This window comes from Poecilia reticulata, chromosome 6 (assembly GCF_904066995.2).
Source record: "Poecilia reticulata chromosome 6, P_reticulata-male-v2, whole genome shotgun sequence".
In the NCBI taxonomy this organism is placed as follows: domain Eukaryota; kingdom Metazoa; phylum Chordata; class Actinopteri; order Cyprinodontiformes; family Poeciliidae; genus Poecilia; species Poecilia reticulata.
The window spans coordinates 9,028,258-9,054,419 of NC_088835.1; the positions used below are offsets into that span (position 1 = coordinate 9,028,258).

Sequence of the window (26,162 nt, forward strand, 5' to 3'; positions counted from 1 at the left end):
GACATTTCTTACAAAAAACTTTCTGCTGTCACAGAAAAACCTTTTGTATATCATCTTTGCTTTACTGCCGCAAGCATTCCAGTTTTGAACACATGATCTAAACCATGTTCCCACTTAGGAAACCAGGGAAAGAAATATTTTGGTAGGCATGGTCTTCCATCCAACCTACACCATCCCCCATCATCTGTGTAAACACAACCATCTTTCCTCCAGATACGCTTCTCAGCATCAGTTGAAAAGGACTGCATTTCATGCAATGTGACCTCTGAAGGTGAGGGTAGGCAAAGGTTAGTGGAGCAGACATGTAATGGTTTTAATGCACCGGCCTTTGCAGCAGCATCTGCAGCTGCATTCCCTCTAGAAACAAAGTCAGAGAGGCCTGTGTGGGCAGAGCATTTCACAACAGCTATTTCTTTGGGAAGCAGAATAGCACCTAATAACTCTGCTACCTGGGTGGCATTTAAGATAAATTTCCCATCTGATTTCAAAAAGGAACGATGTTTCCAAATTGTTCCATAATCATGAACTATTCCAAATGCATATCTTGAATCTGTATAAACTGTTAAACGCTTGCCTTTTGCCAATTTACATGCTTCTGTTAGTGCCACAAGCTCAGCTGTCTGTGCTGAAAAGTGTGGCGGAAGCTGCCCAGAAGAAAGAATTTCAAATTCAGTACACACAGCATAGCCCACATGATTTATCCCGGTATCTGATCTGAAGGAGAAACCATCCACAAAGAAAACAAAGTCAGGGTTAGCAAGAGGCATGTCTGTTAAGTCAGGTCGTGGTGTTCAGACAATGTCTAAAACAGAGGAGCAGTCATGTGGCTCCCATCCTCCTCTGTTGGCAGCAGCATGGCTGGATTCAACACAGTTCAATGTTTACCTGTACTGTTTAGCATGTCCAATAACATCAATGAGATGAGAAACAAAGTCAGCATGCTGCAAAAGGGAATGATATTTCATGTTCAAGCAGGATGATAGTTACAGACTGCAGCACATAACAAACAAGGTGCTGCAATTCACAATGCTCTGCGAGGCCAGAGCAACTTTCCAGCTGCATTCACAGGTCCAAGGAAATCAGGGAAGCCCTGCTGCGCCTGGACCAAGTTTAGAAGAGTAACAAAATTTGTCACTATGAGATCGCAGCAGATTACATGAACCCCCTCTTTCCACTTCCACCATTTTCACACAGACTTATCAGGGTCAAGCAGAACCAAAGCAGGAACACTAAGTTGCGCTCTTTTCAACACCTCAACTCTTCCCCCACGTTCAGTAGTCAGGCAATAGCACTGTAAGCTGTGAGACCACACCCATTGATTAGAGAAGAAAGTGGAGCCTCAATATTTAAGTAGTTAGAAGGAAAAGTCCTAATTAAAATTGGTTCCTAAGAGTGGTATCATTTGCCCTGGGTCTGTGGTCTGGGAGCAGCTCAGCTTGCTGAAAAGATAGTGACTGATTCTTTTTAAGATGACATCACCTAGTAAAGTCACCTGTACCTTTACACACTGCAGCTTCAACGAGAAGCCTTATGACCCTTAAAAAGCAGTTTTAAAAGTGTCCTCCCTACATTGTCCCTTATTAGTCCTGCAGATCAAGGAGTCATTTACATACTGCTGGAAAACCGAATCTTCACTTAGTCCAAGGTTATTAAGATATTCTTTTTTTTTTCTACCCTGTGAACAAACAATTTTCAAGGCCTAGAAATGCAAGAACTGGCACCCAAGAAAGAGACCTTTTAAGATCACAGAAGGCTCGCTCTGCCCCAAGAGTCCAAAAAATGTATTATAAGTTAAAAAAAATCCTTTATATTCGTTAAAGAGGAAAGGAAAGCCTTCAAAATATCAAACCTTCCCACATAAAAATTACCATCCTGAAGACAACTAAAATCTCAAATCCTCTAATGTGACATTCCTTCAAAAAAACATTCCCTCAAAAACCCAAAAGTTGTCAAACAGTGTCAAACTTTTACTTAAAAAAAATCACTTTGAAACGCACAATCACACTCTCATTCACTTCAACATGGAAACAAACACAAAAGACACAAACTGGTCAGATTTGCAGTCAGTCAAAACTTCATCACAGTCAGAAATTTTCAGTCAGTCCTCAATTTGTTTTTTTCCTCAAATTTTAAACATCAATTTTACTGCAGTTTCATAAATTTTCAAATTTTCCTTTAACAATATATATTTTTAATGATTCGTTTGGTCTCTAATCTTGCGAATCATATTTAAAGATATGTGCACATTCAAAAGAGATATCTCAACATATTTTTTTTTGATTCCGGAACAAACTAATCAATTTTCTGTTGCTGGAACATTTCACCAATTTTAATAAACTCCATTTGCTATTATAATGTTAAAATCTAATTTAACTGTTCCACTCAAAGGTGAACACACGTTTTATGCTATGTGAATAATCTTCAACACTTAAATATGTTGATTTCAACCAAATTCCCATTGATAACATTTTTATTTTCCATTACTAGTTTTTTTAAAGATAATTGCCCTTTTTCTCTTAATAGGAAACAAACAAAACAAACAGAATAATACATTTCAACAAAATCTGAACTATCAAGTTGACTATTTTCCTAAACATCCCATATTATATCTCTACAACCCATAATTCAGTTATGTTTTTTTTGTGGAATTCCATGGCATAATTAATTAGCTCATTGCAGAACTTAAATGTTTGCAGTTTCACTTAACAGTTTCCTAATCTACTGATATTGTTCAGGACTCAGAGGTAACCAGTACAAGCTTAGAGAACTTCTCTAATATTGAGCATTAAGACATCTATTGAGACATTTTTGCTGTCTGGATAATTCCTATATGTGAACAGGTTAGTAAGCAAGCATTCTTCATTGCAGTGGCAGTGTGTGCATATAACTTATCTTGAATGTCTCGTCTCTCTCACTCGCCCTCCTGCTGCTGGCGTCGCTGCAGCATAATCCTCCCCTTCTCTCCTCCTCCAGCTTCCTGTCAGTCCAACTGGTTCTGGTGTTTGATCTTTGGGTTGTCCACACTGTCCCTCAGCCAATGTCCATATTGTCCACAAATGAAACAAGCTTCAAACAGTTCAATGTGGTGTCGTCTTCTCCTCATGTCTCTGAATAAAATCTTTTCCTTTCCATGATGGTGGGATGATGCTTGCAATGCTGAAAGGGTTTTGTCCCCCAGCCTGGATTGTTGATTCAATTCCTGCTCCGTCCGCCTCTGTTGTGTCCTTGGCTAAAACATTCACTTGTCTTGCCTGCTTGTGATGGTCAGAGTCTCTGGCTTCTGTCAGACTTCACCCAGAGCAGATGTAGCCATGGGTCAGTAGGTTGCCACCATCATCCATATGCTGTAGAGCACCAGTTCCTATCCGAATGTCCAGCAAGAGACCTCATGAGTTTTCTCACAGTAGTCTCCTGCACGAGAAGGTTCCATCAGTCATCAGTTCCCAGATGTCAGCAGACACTTCAGTGCCTGGAGGGGATGTAGATTTTCTTGATTCTGTGGATCTTGTTGATCACTTTTATCAGCTGGTAGTGTGAGAGGGACATCATCTAGTCCATAGGAGGACAAACTTGAGGAGTTGAGGTCAGAGGTCAGATGCACTGCAGCGAGGCTCAGACAGAGGGGGAAAAGGAAAAACAAATGAAAGTCCATTAGGTTTGTTTTTTCTTGTATAGTTTTTCAGCCACCTATTTTTCCTCCAAAAATTTAAGAACTCATAAATAATTTACTTATTCAAACACATAAACATAAAACATATTATGGCCTGTAACGTCTTTCATAAACTCAAACATTTCACCCTGAGGAGGAGTTGATTCCCTGGAACCATTTAAACTAATTTCTTCCATAACCTGGTTCCAAAAGAAACCCTAAGGTTTAAAAGCCAATCTCTTTTCCTCAGGGAGAAGGGTTCATTGGATCCTTTGCCATGTTAGATTTCACAATTTATGTTTTAAGTTATCCCATTAGTCTTAGTTATCTCACCAGATAACAATAATCCCAGTGCTGGAGCCGTGGAACCCAACAAGCAGCCCTCTTCTCATTAAAGCCTAAGTGAGGTATGAGGCTGGATAATGTCCAGGTCGGTACCTTAACACTGCTTGTCGACCTCCCCAGATGTCCACTCAAGGGAACACAATATCATTTATTATTTTCTTTGCATCCTGTTACTGTTCCTCTTAAATGTTTCCCCTTGCATACCAGGACTTATCTTTTTCTTTTCTCTACATCTTGCTTCTTCCATCCACAAACTCATACATTTATCATCCTTTCTTTCCAACATTTTTCATCTTAACCTGCTTTTCTTTTCCTCTTTCTCCCACTTCATTTCAAACTTCTCCTTCACTCGTCCCAACTGGCCTTCACACTCAAACATCCTTCCCCATATTTCTTATTGTCATGCTTGGTAATGAGTCAGACTGCTGTAAACCTGTTGAGGATCTAGATCCCATTTTAACCTTTCAGGGAGACGTCTCTCCTCTGGCCTTCATTCCTTAAGGTGTAGAAGTGCTAAGAACCACCCTTTTTATCACGCTTTGTGATAAAAAAATTTCCAAACTCTTTTTGAGTTGAACCTAACTCCCCTTTGGAGTTTCTCACAGGATCACAGTCGTCTGAGTCAAACCCAGTAATAATCATGAAACAGTTCTCACCCAATGGAGATCACTAAGGTCCTTTACGGATCCAGGCGGTCAGCAGCCGTGGAGACGAGACCTCAGATTCCCCTCATTGGAGGTGGACTGAAGACAAACTCCTCAGGTTGGCCAATACATCCGGTCTCACGTCGGCCACGATCTCCTGACACGCTGGATCCCACTTCTGACACCAGATTGTTATGGAAATTTCATTATCAAGGAATGAGAATCTGTTTCAATAATAAGAGAAAGATTAATCTTTGTCTTTAAGTTTCTTTATTCGAAGGCAAAAGCGTTCGAAGACCCTTCTCACTGAGCGCAGTCAGTAGAAGAGCCCTGAGCAACACACATCACATCGTTATATAGTCACAGCAAGACAAAGACCCTCCCAAAGTCTGATGTTATCTCTACTGCCAGATGGCCACAGAGACACCCTGACCCCCGCCTCATGAACTATCTCTCACCTCTTGGAGGAGATGATTTTATGGCAGGAAAGACAGTTGATAAGGATTTCAGGAGGAACTTCTAACACTTCTTTGTCAGTTCATGGGTTCAGCTCAAACAGGGTACAAACTACATTCCACACATCAGTCCTTTAAGACAATCATTAGATCAAGCATTTTACCCAAGACGTCTTCAGGTCTCTTCTGCTATCACAGCTGTAGAAACATCTTAACATTATTTGCAAAACTTATTTAATGGACAAACACATCTTGCAGAAATACAAAAACAAAGCAGATATTATCAGTAAATAAATGGTAAAAAGTATCATCAGTTCCTTCAGGAATGAAATAAGACTGAAAACGAAATTTTCTATTACACGAGTCATGTTGATCAATGAAGACATCAATATAAAACCCAATATATAAAACAAAATATACACAAATATATTTAAAAATAATCCCTTAGTATTGATGGAAAGGTACTACTTCCACCAGCAGTTTATTTCACTTATAAGTATATTAATTTATTTATTTTTCTTACTTGTGTGAGCCTAAGATTTTTACTTGTCACCCCTAAGAAGATTTTTGTTGCAGCGCTACTAGAGCGCAAACCTTAAATAACGAAAGTATTGAGCAATTTTATCGGTACTTTGGCACAGAGATTAAAAAAACAGTCATGTTATCATCACATTGTTCATTTCCCATTGGTTTTCCCTTCAGGCAGTGACGTTGAGTACAGTGCAGCGTCATGTTTGAGATGCGTTGAAAAGGTCAAAGCCAGACGAGACAAATGTGAATCTGCTGCTTTAACTGCTGCTTTGAAAGACCACAAAAGATAGCTAAATGGCATATAATAAGTTTACATTCGTATTCTCAAAGAATTTGTTTAAAATGTCATTCCTAAATAATAAACGACCAATGGTGACTTAGTTCCTAATTTTGTGGTCTGTTATTTTTTTGCGTAATTTATCCTGACCGTCAAAAACCAGATCCAAAGCTCTGATAATCAGTTCACGAGTAAAAGGTTTCCTGGAAGGCCGAGCCTTTCTCTGACAGTAGAGAAGGCTCTGAGGTGTTTTAAGTTTTACATTTTTTCCCCTCAGAAAGAGGCCGTAAAACGAGGAGATTAAAGAAACTAATCCCGGAACGTGGCCGAGTAACTTACGCCTCTGATCCTTTTGCAGGCTCGAGTGTTGGCGACCATCGGGGTCACGAGAGGCTTCGGGGATCACAACCTGAGAGTTCACGACTCCAACATTTACATCAAGCCCTTCCTGTCCTGCTGCCCAGAGGTATGCCGATTATTTCCGCGTCTCTTATCATTTAGAAGACGTCAGCAACCTGTAGAATCAGGTCGATGAATCGCCTCATCAGTTTGTAACTACCGCTGTGACTGTGAACAAAACCAACTTACTGGAGGAACATGTTGGATTTCTTGTTTTCTATGTTTCTGTTGTGTGTGACAAATTAAAATCAGAATTTTCTCTTTTTTTTTTTGTAGCCCCAATCCTCTAAATCTTTTAAAAATGAAACTTGTGTCATGGTAAAATTGTAACCAGTCTCATAATGAAAACTGATTTTTTTTATTATGATAATATTAACTTGCATAATAACATGAGTACTGTGTGTCATGAATCCTTGTTGCTTCATGTTTTGGAGCTTTAGCTGTTCTCTGAGTGTCTGTTATCAAATTCAACCCATTTCTCAGATTTTTGAAAAACAGTACTGTACTGACAGGATGTGCACTCATTTGATGAAACAAAATACCCAGGGTAACTACGGAGCTAAATTGAGACCAGAAAATTGGTTTAAAAAAAAAAAAAGAACCAAAACTTGAATCTGAAAAGTATTTTTGGAACTTTGGTTTCAGTTAAAATGTTTTTTGTTTTAAAAATATTTCTAAATTTTAAATCTTTATTCACTTTCAACATTATTATTTTTTTTTTTACGAAATCTGTGGCCCCAATTTAGCTCCATAGGTACCAATTAAAAAGGCCCGTTTGTGTTGAAGAGTGCACTCTGGGAAGACGCACTCTAACCCTCCCCACAGTCCTCAGTCCTCTCCCCTCGTAGCAACGACTGCACATGGCTGCATTAGTCACCAACGTCGTGAACTCTCTCCATCCTCGCTGCGCCGTTGCCGGGTTCAGGCGCAGGTCAAGCCTAGTTCATCCGAGACGAGTCGAGACGCTTTTAGTGAGGGACGTCGTTCTGAAGAATCAGAATAACGTTTTAATTGGCACTGAAAAACAGTCAGCATAAAGTGTTCAGGTTGACCTTAAATTGTTCATTTTTTAAAAAAAAAAATTGAGTGTAAAATTCAATGTGACTCCTCCAGAGGGCTGGAGGAGTCTGCTGCCGTATTGAGAAATCCAGGAATTGTTGGGTCATCTGTGTTTTGTTCTGGGAAGCCTGACTGAAGTCATGAGGTTTACTGTGTAACCCAGACAGAGTTTTTATCACTTTAAAATTGAAAAACATTGACACTTTAAACCTTTTACCAGGGATGTGCAAAGTGTGGCTCGTGGGCTCTTTTGCAGACCTTGGAAGGATTTTGTGCAGCCTTCTGCAATTTAGGAAATTATTTCACTTTTTTAATTTATTTATTTATTTTTTTGTGGGGGCTTTGGAAATTTTCACTGACAAATTAAACTCTTTTAAAATTGAAAAACGCAAAAATATTTTTCACTTAATCTGTTAGTAGACTGGAGCACAAACAGTGATTTCTTTTTAATTTTAAATGTATTTATTTTTTTTTTACTGTTTTTTTTTTCTTCTCAAAAGCAACCTGAAGACAGAAACAGTTGCTGTTTCTGAAGACAACCTGACCTGTAAATCATTTTTCATGACTTAAACATGCATTAGAAACATGCATTGTTTGGTGGTTTGAGCCAAATTTAAGACAATATCTCCACCGGACTTAATACGGGAAGGAAATCCACTCAGATTATGTTATTACTACGAGAAATAACATAATCTTGAGCTTGTTTACTGTATTTCTATTGAGTTTTATTATAAAACTGCTCAATCTCCACTCTTGCCTTTCCCCCCCTCGTCTGCCTCCAGGTCAGAGTTTACCCCTTATCGCAGTTCGAGCACGGAGCAGATGACGTTCTGATTCTGGGAACCGACGGCCTGTGGGACGTCCTCTCTAACCAGGAAGTGGCTGAAGCGGTCACCGGTTTCCTGGCGAACTGCGACCCAGACGACCAGCACAGGCACGTTCTTCCACCCCTCCCCTCGCCTCCCCGCCCCGTCCCGTCCTGTCCTGTCCCGGCCCGACCTGACGCGAGCGCAGCTGCAGACAGTCAGGCCTGAACTCCTGCTCACCCCCGTCTCTCCTGACAGAGTTTATCAGGCTCAGATTATTCAAAATTTTCAAAATATTTAGATTCAGTATTTGGGGGCGGGGGGCCATTTCTCTACTGTCTTTTTAGACTACTACTCTAAGCTTAGCTTCACCCTTTTAACTTATTTTTTTAGTCTTCAATGTGATTTTATATTTATTTATTTTGTAAAACAAAATTTTACAAAATAAAATTTGTTTTTTGGTTCCTGTAAGATTTTCTGACTGTTTTTTGCGATATTTTCTACAATCAGTCACTAATTTTTGGGTAGTGACTGCGCTAATGCAATCACGCCGTATCGATTGAATAAGGCCGAGACAGCAGACTAGTAGAAGTAAGAAATACTGCCACTGCAGGTGGGAGTATGCAGAGTTTGGCATTAGCTTGGTTACATTTACTCCAGTAACATTTTGGCAAAATAGCTCTTTCAGGAGTAGCTTAAGAGTGCTTTTTATTTTTACTTGAGTAATTTAATTACAAGATAACGCTACTCCTATTTGAGTAAAATGTCTGGATTGTGAGAAACTCCACCAAATAAAGAACAAGCTTGTTTTAACTAAAACTTCATCAGACACAGACACACACCGCTTTTGTGTACAATCTGCGATAAACTCGCAATCATCCATTGGCGTGAAACAGTGCGAGGATCTGTCGATTCTGAGTGAATTTCTGCCGTCACAGAATCGCAAAAAACAGAGTCAGATTGATGAAATTTGGCAGTAAACGGATAAAAACCACATTGATTTGATTGATAAGATCATATTTAAGCTCACATGTTATCTGGAAGGTTCCATCCACGCGTCCCTCTGGAGTCTGGAGGGCCACGTCAGACGCTATGGCGGGCCGGATGTTGGCCCTCGGGCCGTGAGTTTGACATACCTGCCTCACGGCGTGACTACGCAGCGCTTCACTAACCACGTCTGCTTTGACAGGTACACAATGGCCGCTCAGGACCTGGTCATGAGGGCGCGTGGGGAGCTGAAGGACCGTGGCTGGAGGATAACCAACGACAGGCTGGGCTCCGGAGACGACATCACCGTCTACATCATCCCCCTCATGTACGGGAACAAGCAGAACTAGCAGAGGCACAAGAGCTGCAACCCAAAAGTTTTCCTCTTTTTTTGTCTTTGTTTTGTTGTTGTTGTAAAGACGTGCGGATTTCCGGAAGGATCCGAGTCGTTTCTTCTTCTCCGAACTTGGATTCCTCTTTGTTGTAAAGAAGAAAACGAGAAACCAGACAATGAATGGAACTGCTGATGACTTGATTTTTTTTTTCTTTTTTCTTTTTTAAGTCTTGAGGAAGCCATCTTTAACTTGGACTCTGTGGCGGACGGTGCGGTGACGTGCGTCTCAGGACCGCTGTTACTTCACGATGCACAATATTTATCAATGTGATGCTTGTAAATACCAGCACAGCGTTTGACAAAAGTGGGATTTGTGGAATATTTGTATGATGCACGAGGAAAAAAAAAAAAAAAAAAGGTTTTGGCACTGAAATGGAGAAAAGTAAAATGTCAACTGATACGGACTCTGTCAGCCAGGCCTCAGTTAGCGTTTTGGTGAACTAGACTTAGCAGGACTACAATTCCCAGCCCGGGTTCGACTCTAATCAAAAAAGAAAGAACAAAAGGCCTCTTTCTGTTGCACTTTGAGAACTTTCTGTCTTCCTCTTCCTCATTCCTTTGACTAACAGGTGCCTCTGACACGAATTGATCAAATGTTTTTGTTTTTCATAAAGTACTTCTACATGACGCTGACAGCTGAGTGGACAATCACCTTCCATGTCTCTACAATCACTATGTTGTCGTTAGATCCGGTGGTTTCTCTGTGTTTTTGTCCAGGTTGAGTCTTGTGAGTGCAACACAGTACAGAGGAACTTCAACTAAAGTGCCTTGCAAAAGTATTCACACCCCTTGAACCTTCTTGAAATGTTAGTGACACAAACTTCACTGTGTTTAATGGTGATTTTTTTTTTTTTTTTTTTTTGTATGTGTGTGCTAAATCATCACATATCGGAGTATATGTGAACATAAATTTTTATCTCTTGCTACGTATTCCCACTAATGTTTATGTCTGGACTTTGACTAGGCCGTGCTAGCTCCAGTCTCAAGTCTTAAGCTGTGCGTGTACATTTTGCCATTGTTGAGCATGTTGAATATTTTTTATTTATTGACGCCGACAGCAAATTGCTTCTGAAGCTAGTCGGTGGCTGCTTAAGTTTTATTTTGGCTTATGGGGAGTAAAACATGTCGAAAAACACGTTTGATATATTAAGTTTGTGTTTGAAATGTGACCAAATGTAAAAAAAATAAAATTAAAATAAAAGGTTCAAAGGGTGTGAATAGTACTGTGGAGCACCAGTGTTTTTTTTTTCCTCCATATTTTTTATTTTATTGTTTTGTATTTAGATCTCGTCTTGGTGTTAGCCGCTGTGTACATTGTTGTAAAACACGGAAATGGAGTTGATTCATTGAAATGTAAATAAAAACTCCTGTCTGTTCTGTTGAGGAACCGAAACATGCAGTTTGTAAGATTTTTTAAATCTGAGGATAGTTTAAAAAAAAAATCAATAAAATAAAATTGTTCTGGTTATTTGCTGTTTTCATGGTAAAATGTTACATTTGTTTCCCTTCACGTGCCCAGCATTTAGTTTAATCTCGTTTTTTTTTTAGTCTCAACCATAGATTTTTGTAAAAAAAAAATTTAAAAAAATGATAAAGAATGTCATTCTTAAAAAGATTGGTTAAATGGTTTCTTTGTGTTTTAGGGTTAAGCTAACCGCTGTCTCTTTAAGCACTTAGCTTTAAGGGACAACATGTTGAGTTGGTGCGGATTAAACTGCAACTTTGGTGTGATTTAAACAGTTCTGATTACAGAAAATATTACAAATAAAATATTAAATGCCTTCCTTTGCTTCAGCAGATGTGCAAGAAAGACAAAAAATGAGTCTGCAGTTGCTCCGATAGGCCGGTTAAGAGTGTGAATGAAGGCGGATCAGGATACAGGAGGCCATGAAAGGTCGGTTAAAGGTTTCACGCTGTCAGCCTCAGAAAAACATAAATAAGATATACAAGGAAGAGCAAAAATATATTAGAAACCACACAGTAGTCTTTCCTAGCCATCGGTTACCACACAAGAGTTTGTGATCCTTGAGTCCCACCTCCCCACATTTTGTAACTTTAAAACCACAAATGTTTTGTCACGTTTCGTGTGGATTTGAACAAATAAAGTGGTGCAAAAGTAAAATAGAGAAAAACAAATAAAGTGAGGACGCACCTGTAACAAAAACAGATGAGTTGCTGGTGGACAGGAGCTCGTCTGGTTCTGTTGTCGTTTGGGTTTGTGTTCGTGTTCGGCCCGCCTCACTTAACTCTCACACGTTCCCGGCTTCTCTGCAGGATCTCCGAGGACCATCTGGTCCCGTCAGAACCAGCGCCACATCCGCCTGCAGTCAGACCAGCACTGATCTGGCACTCTACTCCTACTCTCAACGTGTGTGTGTGTGTGTGTGTGTGGTCCAGATTGGATGACGGCAGCGATGACACAGTCACTGCTGTGGGTGGCTTGTTTTTTCCAAGGTCACAGCACTCCCACCCCACCCATGGACGCATCTGAAGTGAGATGGAGAGTGAGGGATAGTCTCACTCCCTAGAGTGAGACGCTAATCGATTTTACGTGGAGAAGCAAAGCATTACCTCACCGTGTCTTTTTTTTTTTTTCTCACGTTTTTCACCCCAGGATTCAATTTGTTTTTTGCCCCAGACTAAAACTTAAGGGAATCTGCAGCCCCCTGTGTGTGAGCGCACATGGCAGGGGCAGTAGCCCAGGATGCCAAGGATTTTGGGAGGTCAGTTTTTTTTTTGTTTTTTTTTAACGAGTTCATACTTTGCAAGCAAACTCATAGAAAACTCACAAACCCATATGAAGTTAGATGTTTTAAAATTGTTGGATTTTATTAACATATTAAATCAATAGTATTGGAAGATTATAAATTCCTAGTCCACCATATAGCATAACGCATTGATTCATACACACTGACTTTGACCTTTCTGTAATTTGTATGTGTTAAAAACGTTTTTGGTGGACGGGGCACCAAAACCGTCTCCGGCCCTGGGGCCCACATCCTTCTACGTCCGGCCCTGGACATGATGGGAGTGGGCTGGTGGTGGTCCCATCTGGGGAAAATGGTCCACCAGCTGGAATATGACACCCACCCCCAGAGCGCCAGCATTACTCACATGAGAGAAACCTGTTGGAGTTTTACGCAACATCACTAATGACATCCAGTCTTGTTCTTAAACCGGGGAGCTGCAATCATAAACAAAAAAAAAAACAAAAAAAGCAGAAAACGTAGCTACAGATTGCAGCAAGCATGAGCTTCTTACTGTAGGACTTTATTGTGTGAGCGGAGCCCCCGCCCCCGGACGAACACAACCATCATATCAAGTGTGAACTCATAAATATTTCACAGTTGCTCCTCTTGGAAGGTCAAAGCAGGAATCATTCTTCCTCTGGAGGGTTCTTTTACTCAAGAAAGCAGGGGGCCCCCCTTTCCAGGAATCATCGACCCAGGCTTCCAGCCAATCAAAGCTCATCACACGTCCCGCTCCCCACCCCCGTCAGCGGACCAATGAGCGGCTGGATGCTGCTGGGCAGCAAAGGGAGGGTCCCAGAGGTTAACAGCGGAGCTGCTTCCTGCTCAACTGAGGGGGAATAGGTGGGGTCAGGTCACTTTCCTGGAGAGGTTTGGGCTTTTTCTTTTTGGGCTGGTGGGGATTAAGGGAGATCCACCGAGGCAAGGCGCGTTCAGATCCGAGCGGGCTATTATGGGAGTCGGAGTGGATTTAGTGAATGAGCGCCTCTCACTCTGCCCTGATGGTGATGGTATGCAGAGGCGCTGACAACAAAGGACACCCGGGGAGAGCAGATGTATTGTGGGACACCTCAGTGGGAAGCGCGAGCCACGTCACTGCTCTCCACATAGCAACAGCACTGCTGACCTACATGCCTCATTCCCACACGGTCCAGCCGCCGCGCGTGGGGCTGCAAACCAGAACAAATGCTCCCACCATAATACATTTAGAAAAAAATACCTGAATTTACACGAGGAAATATGAAAAACTACATAAGACAGAGCTCTTGCGGTTTTTTTTTTTTTCGTACTTTTTTTTTATTATTATTAATAAACACGTGACACAGTGAGAAACACGACACAGTTCTGAGATTGTCTAGAGAAAAAAAACACACTACAAAAACAGTTACATTCCTTATTTTTACATGAATTAAAACCCCTGTGAGTTTCAGCGGGGTGTGTTACCTGGGAGAGCCGCTGACCGCGTTACAAGATACGGGGACTTTCTGTTCGTCCTTCGGCTGAAGCGGAGGCACCAGCACTGGCAAGGCAGTAGCTTGCGCAGTCATCTCCATAGCGGGCAGTGTCTCAACCCAACCAACAGCACAAACTACTACCTCAGCCAGTAACGTGGCCTAAAGGCGGACGAAAAGCAGGACGCCGTAAAAAAAAAAAAATGCAAGAAGAAAAAAAAAAAAAAAGTCGAGCGGTCTCGAAAATCCCTTGCAGTCGAAGATGTCCGTGCACTCCTGCTTCTGTCCTCTACTGAGCCGCACACTTGAACTGGGAGGGAAACCCCGCCCAAGCAGACCTGCCCTCATCCTCCTCCTCGTGCTCACTTCCCCTCATGTGACCTGTCGATGGGAGACCGAGCTTCGGCTGCCAGAGTTCAGAGGAGGCCATGAAGCTGCAAACGTGCTTTCTCTTCAAAATGTATGTTAATCCCCCCCATTGCTTGTGTGGCGAAAAGGGGAATCACCACACCCATTGATATTCAGTGTATTAGTTTAAATTAAACACCTAAAAGGATGAATGCAGTCTATCTTGTCATACTTACCTGAACCCTAAATATGCTGGCTGCTTAATGACAAACCATTAGTTGTCAATTGACGATCCACATCTGTTCTTGAAAATCTTTAGATTAGCGCGTTTGGTTTTAAAATCTTTTAGCCTATTTCATGTTCATGTCTGACAGGTTTGTATTCAAGTGGTTCCATGATTCTGCAACTCCTCATAAAAAATGTGGTTACACCAAAGCTAATTTGTAATCTAAGTTATGTTTTCACATAGTACCATGTTGGTTTGGATGCCTTGTTTCCCTTAATTTAAATCACCATAAAAGAAAAAAACTTTCATACCCACATGCTCCCGATGACATCACATCAAGCATGAGATACCCGATCAAGGTTCTTTTTTAGGCCTGAGCAGCTAAACAAAAAGTATTCACACCCCAAAAAGTATTTGCACCACAAAATACTTGTAGTCTTAAATACAAAGTATTCGCACTTCCATAAAGTATTAGCTACCCTGCAAAAAGTATTCGCACCCACTCCCTCAAAAAAAAAGTACTTGTATCCTCAGAAAAAGTATACACACCCTCAGAAAACAAAATATTCAGTTCCCTACGTGCCCCTATGCCACAAAAATTTTATTCACACTCCCACCCAGGATGGGATATGTATTCACCCCCATGATAGACACAGATGTCTATCATGGCAATTTTTCAAAAATTTTCTATCCATCTAAATTTGTAAGGGGGAAAATACTTTGTCAATTACTGTATATTCATCCTTCCTGTACACATCATACTAAAAAATATATAAGAAGAAATGTGTAGCAAACAGATGAAGTGTTTCCCCTGAGCATGCCTTGTAATGAAGCAGACAGCTGATTGGAGAAATGTCCCGTTTATTTTACACAGTCATGTACATCCCTTTTCACACGGCTGGCTGAAGGTGACATGGAATGTTAAAAGATTTGGGGAAGTTTGTTTTTTTTTTCTTTTTATTTGCATAAAATTTTGCAGGAACTTCATTGCTGGAAATGGTGAAAAAAACCCAAAAAGAAATCTGGGTTTTTCATTTGTACGATCAGCTTCTGCCTTTCTTTTCCTTCAGAACATAATCGCTGTACATCAATGCGGCGTCTTCGGAAGAATAAAACAAACCAAACCCAAGAGCAACACTGCAACTTTCTCTTTTATTTTTGTAGTCGACAGGCAACTGCAGCCAGCCTGAAGGTGAATGGAGGCGGAGGGGTTTAAGTGTCATTAGCTCATATGAAAAGCACACAATGATGCATGTTAAGTCTGGAGTCGTCCGGCCTTCTCTGCGGGGGGGCTGCTTCGCGTCGTCGTAAATGGAGTTCAATGTCCAAGCACTTGTGAAGCACCCCGGGATAAGAATCCAGATTCAAGATTTCTTCATTATTATAAAAACAGGGAGTGTGAGAGTAAGTCCGGTCAGGACTCTCCGTTCTGGACGTTGGAGACAGGTGGCTGCATAAAGTCTTTAAAGGGCCCCAGGGCCTCCTTCAGGGCTGCGCTCACCTCGGATGAGGAGCAGGTGATGCACTCTACTAGTGTGGGGTACAGAGCGATCACCTGAGCCCACGTGTTGCCATCCACTGCATGAAGGGAAAAAGAAGAAGAAAGATTAATAGGCAGAAAGTGGAGGGATGTCTTCAGGCACGGTGAGGAAAATACCGTTTTCTGGCAGAGTCTTTTTAAGAGAGTCCATCAAAGTGCTTATAGCTTTCAAAACGAAGATAATCTCCGTCACTTGCTGCCTGAAAATCATAAGAAAGAGGAAAAAAAAAAAGAGTAAGACAGCAAAGTAAATTTATGGTATTCTTTTGTTGATGCCGTTTTCATGCGAGTGTGGAAAAAGTTACTGCTGGTCCAGTTGATAAATCCAAATAAAATACCCCAAAGTTTGTGATTGGCTAAATGTTTTTTTTTAAAATGGGTGCGTCTCCATTAAGCAAATTTATTTCTGTACTTCCGATTTGCGCAATTTTATGATCGATGGAAACGTGGCGGCTGTGACAAAGCGTATGGACATACCTCGGTAACGGACAGCGTCCGCTCAACCGCTCGTCTTCCACGTAGCGTCGGAGGACGTCCTGGGCCCTCTTGAGGAGCACGGAGAGCGCCATTCGAGAGATGTAGCCCTCCTGAGGGGTGGACACCTTGTTGCTGAAGGAAAACTGGAGCAGCGTCTCGAAGCACACCTTCGAAAACTCTTCCCGCATCCGTACATCTATCTCAGCCTCTGCGGGAAGAAAAACCACATTGGTATCTATAGAGTTAAGTCGACACTTCAGTGGTTGCTGCTGCCACTTTCATTCGACTAGTTTATTTGTCTGGAAAGTCCGGTTTGTTTGGGGAGATGTGAACGCGCGATCAAACTCTAATGGAGGCTAAAAAAGCAAACGCTAGTCCACGTAAAAAGCATATCTGAACACCTAGCGGACCGCAGTCCACTCCAAAAACATTACGTGGACTACAGTGCAGGTCATTCTGGGTAAATACAACCAATCCAATACGCAAGCTTAGCGCTAGCGAGAGAAATGCCTTGTGGTCTCATCAAATACAAAAGAGAAATGCTACACCCGCTAAAATCTGACGACACTTCATTTTTCTTTGTGTCGTTTCCTTCAGTACCTCTTGATGCCTCAAGTTTTTGAAAGTGCTTGGTTCATTTTACACAGTGCAGCATGAAAGCGAATCACAGCTGAAAATGTAATAAATGTTGCACTTTTGGTCCCCAAACAAACCGAGTCTACCAGACTACCAGGTGTGAAGACAGCCTCAATTTTACCTGTGAACGAGGGAGCTTGGGAGTGAATGGAGCCCTTGTTGAGCATAGTCATGATCTGACCAACAAAGTCTTTGGGGATGAAATTGGCAAATGGTAAAATCTCTGTGCTGATCAACTGGACCACCTGAACAAAAGGAGACCATCGTGACGTAAGGGGAAAGAAAAGAAGCAAAAACATTTCTGAGATACGTTACTGGACGCTCGAACGGATAAAATACCTCAACATCGATCGATTCGTTCTGCTGAAACTCCTGAATGGACAGATTATCAGGGGGAGAGCTGAAGGAAAAAACAAAAGGTTAGCATTCTGAAACCGGCCACACGAGTCGAGAGGTTTGGGGGAAAACGTACCTTTTGGTGAAAAGAAAGTCTTCAAAGGCGTTGGCCAACTCCGGCCACATAGTGTCGAACTTCCCAGACGAGGCATGCTGGCGCGCAACAGGCAACCCGATGGACAGCACCTTGAGCAGAGACGACACGGCGAGCTTCCAGGTGCTCTCCGACGGACAGGCGTACTTCAAACCCAGCGGCATTCTTAAAGTCTTGAAAAGGGAAAAAAAAAAAAAAGCGCAATTTTAATCTTATGAACATTGTTTGAAGAGCGATTATAAGGAAATGTATAAAACTTCCTTATCCGTGGAAATCTTAGAGCATTTCTGCTGCATTTGTTCTGATGTTGGTCTTTTCTTTGGTTGCTTTTATGGTTTTTGGATGCCGTGCAACTGGCAGTATTTTTGCTCTTATGTTTTTACTTGCAGATAGTTGGTTATGATGCGTAACCGTGGCGACAAGGTATTTTTTATTTATTTTTTTTTACAACTGGGAGCAGCTGATTAGCATCTCAAAAGCATGTAGGATGTGAAAACAAGGACCATTTATCAAATTATTTATTTACTCATCCATGTTTAGTTTTGTATGCAACATTTTTTGCAAAATCAACAAAAATGACAAGGAAAAAAAAAACGGACTTAGTGACTTCATTAAACCACCATACTGTAAGAAAATGACGGACAGAATGGCAGCGGATGAAACTGCCTGTGGAAAAACTATTTTATGCACAAATGACTTTTAGGGTTTTTAAAAGACATTACTGATTTCATTTTTGAGTAAGTAAGGAAAGGACAATGGAGCTACCAACTTTTCATTGTCTTAGCAAAGTGTAGCTAGACGGTTTCCTTATTTTGATAAAAAAAAAAACATGTTGAAAATAATTTTAAAAAGTGTCATTTTGTTTTTCTTTCCTTTTTTTCCCCCCTTTAAATTAGATTTGATTAAGGCAGAAAAATGTTTCCTGAGACATTGGAGAACTAGTTTAAACTTTAATGTGTTTCTTTGGTTTGCAGCAGAACAGCAGCGAGTTCTGAAGAGAAAAATAGATTTTAATCTTTGCAAATCAGAACCAAGAAAACAATTAGGCACTTTTCAAAGGTTGGATACCTCAACATTAAAGTCCAGATTCTGCCTGAAGACGTTGTGTTGAATGTGTGGCTTAATAACAAATCAGTTCTTTTTGAAACTTTATGTCTGCACAAACTGGTAAGTTACTGTAATCCCACAGAGATGACAAACGTAAAACTAGAAAGAATCACGAGCAAAGACGACTTAACAGCATCAGACATGGTACAAAACTAAATGTCCTCCTTACTGAAAATATTCTGCATAATAATCTTAAAAGAAATGTACACTGACGCTAAATAGTAGCATTTATCATAGGCAAACATGATGAAAACGGCTTTGTTATTGTTCCTGTCAGAAGTCAGAACTTGCAAAACTCTCCATGGGTTTTATGAATGAATTTCTTTGACTATGCTTCTTAAAATTCACATTTTAGCTCAGATTTATTTAGCATAAATACCTTGATGATATTCTGCAGAACCTTCTCGTTGATGACAGCTTTGTGGCACGCCGTTTTATGGTAAAGGTCCACCACCACCTCCAAGGAGCGCTCAGCAAAGGGCACGTAGTTTAAGGCAACCCACTCTGCCTGTGGAGGCAAAGAAAAGAAAAAACATTTTACATGAACCTGAACATATAAAAATCAGAAAGAAAACATTCCCTCTTCAAAATCTGGCAACACTGAAAGCGTGATTTAAAGGCACACTTTAAAGCAGGAAGGAAGAAACTTTTACTGCTGCTATTAGTTTTGCCCCATGATGTTAGAGTCAAATCATCAAAGTGTGCCTTTAAGAAACAAAGAGAGCCACACTCGTGTAAAAAATAAAACAAATAAATAAAATGTCACCAAAAATCACAAAGTCAACTGAAAAATGAACTCCACACGGACGGTGCACACAGAGGCGCGACCACCAGTTAGTGGCAGGCAGAGAGGGGTGGAAGGGTGGAGGAGGAGGGGCAGCATGGAGTGAGTGTGAGACGCAGATGAGACACGAGAGAAAACACCGAGCGGACCGATTCCTCGTCTGCCGCAGAGGGGAGCTCATCACCGATCAGCTTAGTGCCACTATAGATGAGGGAGGGGGCAGGGTGGAGGGGGGTGGAGGGGGCGGGGCTTGAGGCAGATAACAAAACTCACCGGTGCAAACAGCTGGATCTAAAATTGGTGAGCGGGTCCGAGAAACAGAATGAGAAAAAGACTGAGATTAACCGGCTGCTTTGAAGCAGAGGAGTTGACTTTGCAGAAAATTAACTGTAGTGATTTTTATTTATTTTTTTCTCTCGGTGGGGGCAGAATAAGTCAGGGATATTTGAGCCAATCAGATGTGAGGAATCACAAATAACGTCCACTGTCTTTTCAAAACTTTGCTGCTTTACAACCAAAACCGTCAAAGTTATTTAGTTGGAATTTTATGTGAAAGCAAAAACATTTCAGTCTAGACTTTGTCTCTTTTTGTTTGAAACCCTTAATTTATATCTCAGGGTCAAAATAAATAACATTAAGCACCAGGCATCACGCAACCCTGCAAGGGTAAGCTGGTATGGACGACCTCACTGTGCATAAGTTTTCCCTTCTCTTCAGATATAACCACAACTGTCAAAAGTGTAAACATAAAAAATAAATAAAGAAATCCTTCAGTTTGCTTACACATGGATGCTGGAGCAAGCAAAGTTTGATACTTTACACGCACAAATGGAACCAAAAGTCAAATCTGTGGCAACAGCAGAGCATTCTGGGACTTGTAGTATTAGCAAACACTTCTGCCATCTGGTGGCTGGCTGGTAGAATTTATTAAACCAGTGGGCCAAATTTGGCCTATGTGCCTCAGTTTGACACCTATAATCTAAACCATTCATTGCAGCTCTGCCTGCTTGTTTGTTTGCTTTGTGTGTAAAAATGTGAAAACCACATCATGCACTGCTTTGTGTTACTTAATCACACAGAATCTATGAAGGATTTGATCTTAGTAGGACAAAATGTCGAAAAGATAACGGTGACAAGAATACTTTTGCAGAACATAAGGTTGTCTGTGGAGTTAGATATCTGAACATCTCTCATCAACATCCGGATTAGAATTTAGAAACTGGCAGTTGCCCAGGGCCCCAAATTTTGGGGCAGCCCACAAAAAAAAAAAAAGAAGCTTTTTTTTGGTATTCTGCACGTAATTAAACTCTCTGCCTCCTTTCACGTGTGGTGTTTTTTGAGTATTGTTGGATAAAAAATTTTTTAACACCACTGAAATATATAAAAAATGATGACATCATAGCATATCTTTCATGAAGTTTCAAATCAGCCATCTATCAATTCATACATCCTAGTGTGTAGCTTTACACGAGTAAAAGATTGTATTCATTTATTTTTTGGGGGGGGACTGGGCACCAAAATTGGCTCCAACCCGGAAGCCCTTATTCTTCTGAAGTCGGTCGTGAATCCGGTGGATAACACACAGCACATTATTTTCTGCGAGTATTTTTCTCGACATTTTGTTTGGGTTTTAAATCACAGCGGTTGGCATCATTCTGTGCAGATAACGCGCGGCGTCCCTCAGGTCTGAAAACTTGTTGACTGAAGAAATTGTTGTTTCCCAGTGTGCAACAAAGATGCTGTAGTTAGATGTTTTGTAACTACTGCAATCTCCCTCACAATAATTCAAAGACTAAAGAAAAGTGGCAACACAAGCTAAACTATGTGCATGTTAGGAGCCAAATCTATGCAGGAGGGAGGAATTTTCAGAAAGAAATAGCTTGCAGCTTCTAAAACAACTCCATAAGCATGTGAGGAATAGTTTGATTGGATAGGAGGTTGGATTATATTCAGCCTCCTTTGATGTAATAAACAAACAAAACATCCAGAACACCTGTGTGGAGGTGGCATGGTGAGTCGGAGGTCGTACCTGGTTGTATTTAGCGTTGGCCACGTGTTTGGTTTCCACCCGGCCGTACTGAGGAGGCTTGCAGGAAAACTCCACAAAAAGCAGCAGCTGCTCAAAGATGGCCGGGTACATGACCTGCAGGTTCTCAGGGCCCACACAGATGGCCTGCAGCGGGGAGGGAGGAGAGGAACAAACACCGCTGACATTCACCGCAGGACTGCATATTAGATGATGCAAACAAACAATCTTCTCCCGAAGCAGCTCTGAAAACCTGTCCTGCTGAAACCACTTATAGCATTACTTTTTTGACTCAAAGAGCCTTTAGCTATTGCTTTTTTTATTCTTGACATATGAGGTAAAATAAATCATATAATAACCCATAATTAGGGTTGCACAATTTGCAGTGTTGCAGTAACAATGGCCTGCTTGGATTCAATTAGGGATGCACTGATGGGAACATTTTGAGCGAATATCACTATCCAATACTAACATTGCTGTTATAGTTGATAACTGATATTTATACTATGATCAATAATTGTGTAACCAACTTGAAACAAAACAAAAAAAACACAACTACACAGTTTATATTGCCCCTCTAATTCAGTTAAACACCCCCAAAATCATTGAATCGCTGACTGGATGTCCAAACAAAAACAACGTTGTCGACCCCAGTGGCGACCACAATTGGGGGTTGAGGGGGGGCCATGGCTCCCTCATAAAAAATAGTAGCCATACTGAGTTATCTTTTTCCATGAAGACATAAATGTACAACAAAATAAATAAGCAAAATTATACATTTTATTTACAAATTCTGCATGCTCTGAGTATTTTTGGTGTTTTTAATACATGTTGAATTCCCTACACGTCCAAACCAGATGTACATGTTTAGTAGAGGGTGGGCATTTACTGTATTGTTTATCATTTATTGTAAAAAATTTCTTTGAATTTTGATTTATCATTATCAACTTCAGTTCCTGTCGGAAATGTTATTTTTATGATTTTCTCCACCGTTTGTTCCACAAAAGCATCAAAATCATGACTTAATGCGCTTATTGTGTGCAGTATTTATAAATCAGACTTTTTTAAGTAAATGCCTCTGTAAAGCGGAATAATTTTCAGGAATTGTACTTGTGTTTGTAACGCTATGAATGCTGTGTCTGCAGTCACAACCATCCAGTTCTCTACAAAATATGTAATAAGTAGGTTTTTATTTTTTAATCACAATCTCTAGTGTTTTCACAATAGAACCATAAAATATCATGATAAAATTATAAATGCATATTCTCCACCACTGATGTTTAGCAGCAGAGATGCAAAGCGTCGCGGGGACATTTTTATGAAAGAACAAAAAAGATTCAAGAAAATTCAGATTTCCCACAATTAACCCCTTCATCACGATATTCCGCAGCGTCCCAGCTGCACGCTGCCCTACCTTTTGCAACACATCCAGAGCGGTGAGCACGGCTTCCTGCAGGCTAGTGAGCGTGGCCTCTGTGTAGGAAGGCAGGATGAAGGGGGAGGCATCGCTGCTTATAGGCACAGACACGGCGCCGTGGAGAATCACTCCCAGCTTCTTCAGGTCATCCATGCTGAAGTTCGCTTTGATGTGCTGGTAGAGCGCCGGGAAAATCTGGATCAGTGCCGTGAGGAAGGGCTGGCTCGGGATGAAGGCCAGCTTCTCGGCCGGGCCGCTGGGGGGCCTCGTGCTCTCCGTTCCGGCTCGGTACCACGTGTTCCACGCGGACCACCACAGCGTCGAGTCCTCCAGCGCGGACTCCTCCCCCGGCGGCGGCGCCTGCAGCTCTGCGCCGTTGTACCTCGTCAGCCTCTCGACCAGTGAGTCTGAGCGCACCAAGGGTCTGCCGGGGCCAGAGGCGGAGAGCGGGTCGATCAGGACGGGGGGCACGCCCATGGCGGCGAGCGCGTCCCCGGCTTTGTCAGAGTCTTTGACTGGGGTGACGATCTGCAGGATTTCTTGGAAGCTCTTGAGAGCGGCTAGCGAGACCTCGTTGTTTTTACTGAGGGCGGCCGACTGGATGTGGTTCAACAGAACCTCCCAAGCCTCAAAGAAATCCCCTGTAGAAACATGGCGAGACGGTCAGAACCAACAGGAAGTGTCTGTGATTACTAGGGGTGTCCCGATCCGACATCAGCCATAAGAAAAGTTACATCGTCCTGCATCTAAAATCTAAAAGCATTTAGTTCGCCCCAGCATTTCTATCCAGACCTATTGGCTAACAATAAATAAGTCACTTGTTCTAAAACTATTGTTCTCTGTTTAAGTAACATCACTAGATTTCTAATGTTCCACACTACAAAATAAGTAACAAAAAATGTCTGATTTGTGTTGACATCGTATCGGGTCAATATCAGTATCGTATTAGAAGTGAAAAAGTTGCTTCAAGACACCTCTGAAGATTATTAACGCTTTCATATGAAGCTTTTGCGAAACGTGTAGCATCTGTTGCAGGCTCACCTAGTTGCTGGAGGAGATACCGCCTCGTGTTGAAAATGCGAGCCACACCGGCCAGCGTCAGCACCCAGGTCTCTGCCCACTGCTTTTCGGCAGTGTCACGAGAGTGGTGGATGAGGATGTTCCCGCCCCCAGACTCGATCTTCTCCTTGTCCGCTGTGGTGGACGACGTCCTCACACAGTCCAGTAGCTGGAACAAAACCTAAAGTACCAAAGAAAGATGCCAAAGAGGCAATTAAAGGAAAAAAATGCAACTGTTTGCTTCAAATTCAAGGTCAAATACTTCTTCAAGGTATAAATGAACTAAGAATATCAATGCTCTTAAATTTGATCTAATTGTTTCAGCATAGATACATTCAATTTATGAGGCTTTAGTAGCTCTTTCATTTCGTGCCTATTGAGTTTTTAATAAGCGCCACAGAAACTGCTTTGGTTGCCCGAGCTTCATAGGACGAGTTGTTCTGTTCTCGGTGCAGAGATGTTTTTTAATAAAAACAAAAACACACAAAGGCTTATAATACACTGGGGGAAACCCTGCGGCATGCTACCTTCCAGACCACGATGTGCCACGTCGGCTGCTGCAGCAGGGTCCCGTGGGCGGCGATGGTGGAGAACAACGTCTGGCCTGCGCTTTTGCGTACGGCGGGCCGCGGGTCGACGCACAGCTCGCCCAGTTTGGCGTACAAACACAACCACAGGCAGTCGAAGGGAGGGGCGGGGTGGAACGGCCTGTTCAGCGTCTCGCCCTTCTCCAGCGCCTGCTTCTGCAGAGCCTCCTCCTCTCTCTCCAGCTCCTGGGTGATGGCCTCCCCTCTTTGGAAGAAGTAGTCGGAAATGTTCCACTGTGGATGAAAATAGAACGGAGGACAAAAAGGGGGATTTATCTCCTCGTCACGACGCGAGTTACTGCATCGTTCACTGAACATGACTGTGGGAAATGACGAGTGAAAGTTCACCAGCAGGCCAATGGAAGTAAGGCTGATGTTGAGCTCCTGGTTCTGAAGGCCGAAGCTGCCGGCCACATCCACCACAATCTGGAGGCACGTGCAAGGCATTGTGGGGAGGAAGTCGGTCACCACCAACTGCAGGCACTGGAAGGCTGTTCGGATCAACGATTCGCTGAGAAAACAACAGGAATCAAAGGTCCGTGTCAGCAAAACGCCGGCAGCCGACCGCCGCCACCGCCGCATCCCTCGCTCTTACCCTTGATCGTTGCGGATGGCTCCGATGACGCCCAACACGAGGGGCCAGCCGGGGCCGAGGCTGTCGCCCTGACTCTGCAGGATCTGAAGGACGCACTCCAGCTGTTTCTGCCGAATGTCGGCGTGTAACACGTTGGACAACTCCTTCAGGGGGTTCAGCAGCAGCAGCTGCAGCCGCTTTGGGGAGAGGAAGAACATGACTAGGGCTGAAACGATTAACCGGATCAATCGTGATTTATTCATTATTCAAATAATCATTAACTAATTTAGTAATCGCTTAATACTCAAAAAAGCCATTTGCTATGGGAAATCTATAGAATAAGCCAATTTTTCTTATCCAATTAATCGTCAAAACAATCTGTAGAATAATCAATTACTAAAATAATCGTTATTTGCAGCCCTGCACATGAAAAATGATTCTTGATTTGCAAATCTGCAATTTAAAAGCTGACAGGTGCGGTCATAGCAATGCCACAAAATGGTTTTCCCATGTCCCTCTGAAATAAGATATACAGGTATTAGAAGATGATGATGCCAATAATAACATTGAGGATTAGGTTCATTCAAAGTAATGAATACATCTGAACGGCCGGCCTGAGGAATGTGACAGAAGTTACATGAATGATCAGAGGTTCCTGAACCCTGGAAAGCTAAACTAATAACCAAACTAATGAAAATAACAAATTAAAAACATAAAAATCTTTGTTATCTTTTCAATAACTGTGAAGCAAAAAGAGTTTTTCAATTGAAAATCTTGCTTATTTTTGTCAAAATATTGTTAATTACAGACACTAAGGAGGGTTGACATATTAAATTTACGGAATAAATCTCCACAAATTATGAAAAATCCACAAAAATGGGCATAAACATCTTACAGAATCAGCCTAAAATATAAATGCAATGTATAGCTGCGATGGTGAAATGCACCCATGCACATCGACTACTAATATTGATATGTTTTCCTCTGAGTTTTGCAGATTTATTCTTTTGCGCATTTGTGTCCTGCCTTGATGGTATCGCCTGTATCTGCTTCAGCGAGGTAAAGGTCACAAAGTCTCACAGCACAAGATGACGGTGACATTTCTTATCTTGTTTTCTAGCAGTTGGCAGACGCGTGCTCGTCA

At 41.8% G+C, this 26,162-nt stretch overlaps 2 protein-coding genes across 3 annotated transcripts in view; one reads left to right on the forward strand and one right to left on the reverse strand.

Moving 5' to 3' along the window:
- The window catches only part of ppm1h (protein phosphatase, Mg2+/Mn2+ dependent, 1H), a 38,863-nt gene extending 27,924 nt beyond the window's left edge, over nucleotides 1-10,939 (forward strand). The window contains exons 8-10 of the mRNA XM_081607832.1: nucleotides 6,260-6,367; nucleotides 8,142-8,293; nucleotides 9,355-10,939. Of these exons, the coding sequence (XP_081463958.1) occupies nucleotides 6,260-6,367; nucleotides 8,142-8,293; nucleotides 9,355-9,502 (408 nt within the window). The 3' untranslated portion in view covers nucleotides 9,503-10,939. The remainder of the gene's footprint in view (nucleotides 1-6,259; nucleotides 6,368-8,141; nucleotides 8,294-9,354) is intronic.
- Nucleotides 10,940-15,165: 4,226 nt separating this feature from the next.
- mon2 (MON2 homolog, regulator of endosome-to-Golgi trafficking) overlaps nucleotides 15,166-26,162 on the reverse strand; it is a 36,718-nt gene continuing 25,721 nt past the window's right edge. The window contains exons 22-35 of one of the 2 annotated variants that reach the window (XM_008411142.3): nucleotides 25,040-25,215; nucleotides 24,793-24,955; nucleotides 24,385-24,678; nucleotides 23,840-24,038; nucleotides 22,796-23,439; nucleotides 21,385-21,528; nucleotides 19,629-19,646; nucleotides 18,951-19,079; nucleotides 17,447-17,637; nucleotides 17,314-17,374; nucleotides 17,096-17,219; nucleotides 16,339-16,546; nucleotides 15,979-16,061; nucleotides 15,166-15,899 (exon numbers count right to left, since the gene is read on the reverse strand). In XM_008411142.3, the coding sequence (XP_008409364.2) occupies nucleotides 15,736-15,899; nucleotides 15,979-16,061; nucleotides 16,339-16,546; nucleotides 17,096-17,219; nucleotides 17,314-17,374; nucleotides 17,447-17,637; nucleotides 18,951-19,079; nucleotides 19,629-19,646; nucleotides 21,385-21,528; nucleotides 22,796-23,439; nucleotides 23,840-24,038; nucleotides 24,385-24,678; nucleotides 24,793-24,955; nucleotides 25,040-25,215 (2,598 nt within the window). In that variant the 3' untranslated portion in view covers nucleotides 15,166-15,735. The remainder of the gene's footprint in view (nucleotides 15,900-15,978; nucleotides 16,062-16,338; nucleotides 16,547-17,095; nucleotides 17,220-17,313; nucleotides 17,375-17,446; nucleotides 17,638-18,950; nucleotides 19,080-19,628; nucleotides 19,647-21,384; nucleotides 21,529-22,795; nucleotides 23,440-23,839; nucleotides 24,039-24,384; nucleotides 24,679-24,792; nucleotides 24,956-25,039; nucleotides 25,216-26,162) is intronic. The other variant, XM_008411144.3, reaches the window with a different exon arrangement.